We start from the raw sequence: 3,727 nt of genomic DNA, 5'->3' as shown, positions 1-3,727 counted from the left end.
GGGAGGTGCTGCTGAATGACGGGGCAGCATTTCCCTCACAGAAGCACGTGGACAGAGCGTGTGTAAAGTGAGTAGTAGAGGAGACTCCTTCTCTGTCCACTGGAGCAGGCTGCCTCTGGGCAGGGGTGTGGGCCACTTCCAGATCTGCACAGGGTTTTTCTCACACTCAGTAAAGGCATGCCAACTGACTCTGAGTGAGACACCCACTCCCCTTAACTTCTGAGAATTTCAATCCTCAACTGTGCTGGCCATCCAACAGGGAGCAAGACCAGGGGAGTGGCATCAAAGGGCATGGTTCTTACCATTGAGGAAGGTGATGGATCTGGGGATCTTCTCCCCAGAAACATAAGCACAGGTCCCTGCCCATCCCTACCCCCATGGGGCTTTCAGAGATCACCCAGTGGCTCTCAGTGAGCCTCCCCACAGGAGCCCTGGAGTTTGGGGGGCCTCTAAGGATCATAGGAGTCCTGGTGTGACACTGTGGGATAAAGCACTGGACCATAAGGTCTGTTTGAACCCGAAGGTCGGCAGTTCAAATTCACAAGCTGCTCCTTGGAAACCCTATACAGGGTGCTATGAGTAGGAATTAACTCAATGACACTTCACAACAACAGGGATCATAAGGGAGTCCTGGTATGGAAATGTAGGGTTAGCACTAGACCGCAAGGTTGAATTGAACTGCAAAGTCAACAGTTCACAACCACCAGCCACTCCTGGAAAACCCTCTACAGGGTCGCTATGAGTCGGAACTGACTCCATGACACTTAACAAGGATGATAAGAGGATCCCTGGAAGTGCTCGGCTGTGGCTCCAATGTACCAGCTGCTTCCAGGGAGGAAGATGTGCCAGTCTGCACCTGTCAAGGTTACAGTCTCAGAAACTCTATGGGGTAGTTCCACTCTGTTCCCCAGGATCATTGTCGACATGTATGCATATAAGCTACATTGTCGACATATATGTATGTATGTTAAGGATTTGATGCGTAAAGGAAAGGTTGGCCTTGCAAACCTACCCTGAGGTTGCTCAGAAGAAAGGCTTGGTCCAGATTCCCTTCTGAAAGGTCCCAATCATGACAACCCTGGGGCCATGTTTCTACTCTGACACACACAGGCTGGGCTTGACAGCAATTGGCTTGGTTTCGGGTTTGTTTCAGGGATCACAAGCAAGTTCTCTACGGATGCACTCTCAAAACTGTTTACAGCAGTTCCCCGAAGCCCGAAGATGTGCCCAGGCATGGTTCCAATGATCAATTCACCCACAACGCACGTCCATGGGGATCAAGGCAAGTCGGCCCAGCAGAGCCTCCCCCGAGCCGTCCCAGACCCCAACAGCAGCCCCCACTTACCATCATTAGCTCTTTCTGAAATGACTTTCTGTCTTTGTTGTCCAGGTTGTTACAGTCTTCCTTCAACTTCTCCAGGACGGAAGCCACACGCTCTGACTCACTGTCCAGCTCCGCACGGCAGAAGAAGGTGAGCGGCAGGTTCACGTAGCCCAGGGCGTCCGCGAAGGCACGCCAGCTGCTGATGTTCTCCATGAGCAGGGTGCGCACCGAGGCGTAGATGTAGGTGAGGAACTTGCAGGGTCTCAGGATCTGCTCCAGCAGAAGAGAGGTGCTCAGTTCCGGACCCGAGAAGAAGCTGGGCTTGACCTTCCCAACCACGAGCACGTTCTTGGTATGCACGAGCCCGATCTTGCCCTGATAGTAACCGATGTACCACTCCTTGGTCCACAGCTGTCCCTTGAGCCGGATCTTCTCTTCGCTGAGGAGCGCGATCACGTCTCCCTTCTTGTATTCTAGCAGGTAGTGGTTCTTGCTTTGCCTCACGACCGTCTTGAGCAGCTTGCCAAACTTGAGGCTGGACACGGGGCGGTCCTGGAAAGTTGGGTACTTGGCAGTAGCAGCAAACGGGGACAAAATGATCTTCCCGACTTCGTTCTTCTTGAGGAACCGCCTCTGCCCGGACGACTTGATGGCACTTTTGGGAGGGGGCTGGGGCGTCTGGACACAGAACTGGGTCAAGATGGCGTCCTGGTCATCCTTCACCTGGACTCTCAAGGTGAAGTCGGAGAGCTCGCTGGGGCTGTGGGAGGTGATGGGGAATATCAGACGGTTCACCTTGCCCAGTTTCATCTGGAACCCTCTCACCACCTTGGCTTGCTCACTGGTCTTCACCTCGTAATTGGTCATGTTGGAGAACATGCAGATTTTGAGATCCTGGGGCCTAGACAAAACAAACTGGTGCTTACCCCATAGCTGCAATGCCACTGGGGCGGGGCTTGGGGCCTGGCGGGTGACCTCACTGACCAGCAGAGTCTTGGGGGCACAATCATGTCCAAAAAGGGTCACAACTGTTTTGAAAGATGGATGTATGTGTTTGGGACCATAGAGCCCCACTGTAACCTTCTTCTTGATGAAATCCCACACCGTGGATGGGTAGAGGACGTTGGGGCTATGGGCAATGAAGGCCAGGTACATGCAGGGCTCCAGATTCTCCAGGTGGACCTGAACCGTGTCCCCATAGCTGTAGGCGAGTGGGATGGGGACATAGGGACCCTCCTTTGAGTCACTCCTCAGGCACTGAAGACCCACTGAGCTTTTGCTAAAAATGTCACTTTTTACCTCGGCGGAAACTTTCATTTCCAGGAGGATGATGGTTCTGACCTCCAGGTTGCTCAGTTTGATCTCCAACACCGGGCTGATGGAACTGGACTTGTCACTGTTGAGCCCCAATGGGGGGTCCAACAGAGCCTTCATGGAGATCTGCTGTGTGTCCCCTGGAGCCACGTGACCTTCGGGCACACGGACAGTGATGCTGGTGTCGGGGAGCTGCACAGCACCCCCAGAACTATCCAGCTTGCACACAATGTTCGTCTCCACCGCTTGGGTCTGGCCCCAACCAGGGCTCTGGCCAAGCAAATCCAGGTCATGGCAAGATCGGGCCAGCTTTCGGTGGTTCAGCCAGGCAGTCCGAAAATCCTCCCGGCTCTGAAACTGCTCGGGAGCGGGGGACTTCAACCCAGTGAAGAAACTCGAGGACGTGGGGGCATCGGACTTGGCTTGGAGGACGGACAGTTCAGAAAGACTGTAGGAACGCTTGCTTCTAAAGAAGGGGTTGTCGCGCATGACTGGAGGCTCCACGCCGAGTCCGTGCGCAGATGGAAGCTCATCGAAGATGTTGCTGGGGCTGGTGGTGGTGGTTGTGGTGGGTTCCGTGAAAGATGATGGGCCTGTATCGAAAAGCAGCAAATCCACAGTGCTTCGGGGGTCCAGCTCATCGAAGCTGGACATCGCTGGCACGTTCCCGTTCAGAAACGGATTTGTTTGGACTCCGTTCCAGAAAGGGTTATTGCTGTATCCTTTGCACGATCCTTTCTGGTCGTCTGTCCAGCCTCCCAGCAAATCCAGCTCCTTGGCAACTTCGTCAGGGCTGTCTGGGAGATTGTCAATCATTCCGCTGTCGCTCAGCGTTGAATTTCGGTAATTTAAGGGCTGCACGTAAGAGGCAGGGATGTAACCCATCTCTGTGGTGTTGTGGGCGTACCACCACTCGCCGCCGGAGGTGTCCAAGACATATAGATGGTCACCCTTGGAGAACTTCAGTGTGGTGAAGTTGGTGGGGCAATAGTCCTTGATTGCGATCACTTCCTTGGCGTTTCCAAAAGGCGTGGGATTGTCTACGAGCAAGGCACTGGGGGAAGGCACTGCACGGAACACAAAGAGACA

The 3,727-nt window shown here is 54.0% G+C and overlaps 1 protein-coding gene across 1 annotated transcript in view; it reads right to left on the bottom strand.

Annotated features, from left to right (window-relative positions):
• SH3BP4 (SH3-domain binding protein 4) overlaps window positions 1-3,727 on the bottom strand; it is a 32,254-nt gene that overhangs the window by 18,396 nt on the left and 10,131 nt on the right. Inside the window, exon 2 of the mRNA XM_006866770.1 lies at window positions 1,346-3,705. Within this exon, the coding sequence (XP_006866832.1) occupies window positions 1,346-3,705 (2,360 nt within the window). The remainder of the gene's footprint in view (window positions 1-1,345; window positions 3,706-3,727) is intronic.

This window comes from Chrysochloris asiatica, unplaced genomic scaffold (assembly GCF_000296735.1).
Source record: "Chrysochloris asiatica unplaced genomic scaffold, ChrAsi1.0 scaffold00096, whole genome shotgun sequence".
In the NCBI taxonomy this organism is placed as follows: Eukaryota; Metazoa; Chordata; class Mammalia; order Afrosoricida; family Chrysochloridae; genus Chrysochloris; species Chrysochloris asiatica.
The sequence above is the reverse complement of the archived record's forward strand: the minus strand, read 5'-3'. Positions and strand labels throughout refer to the sequence as shown.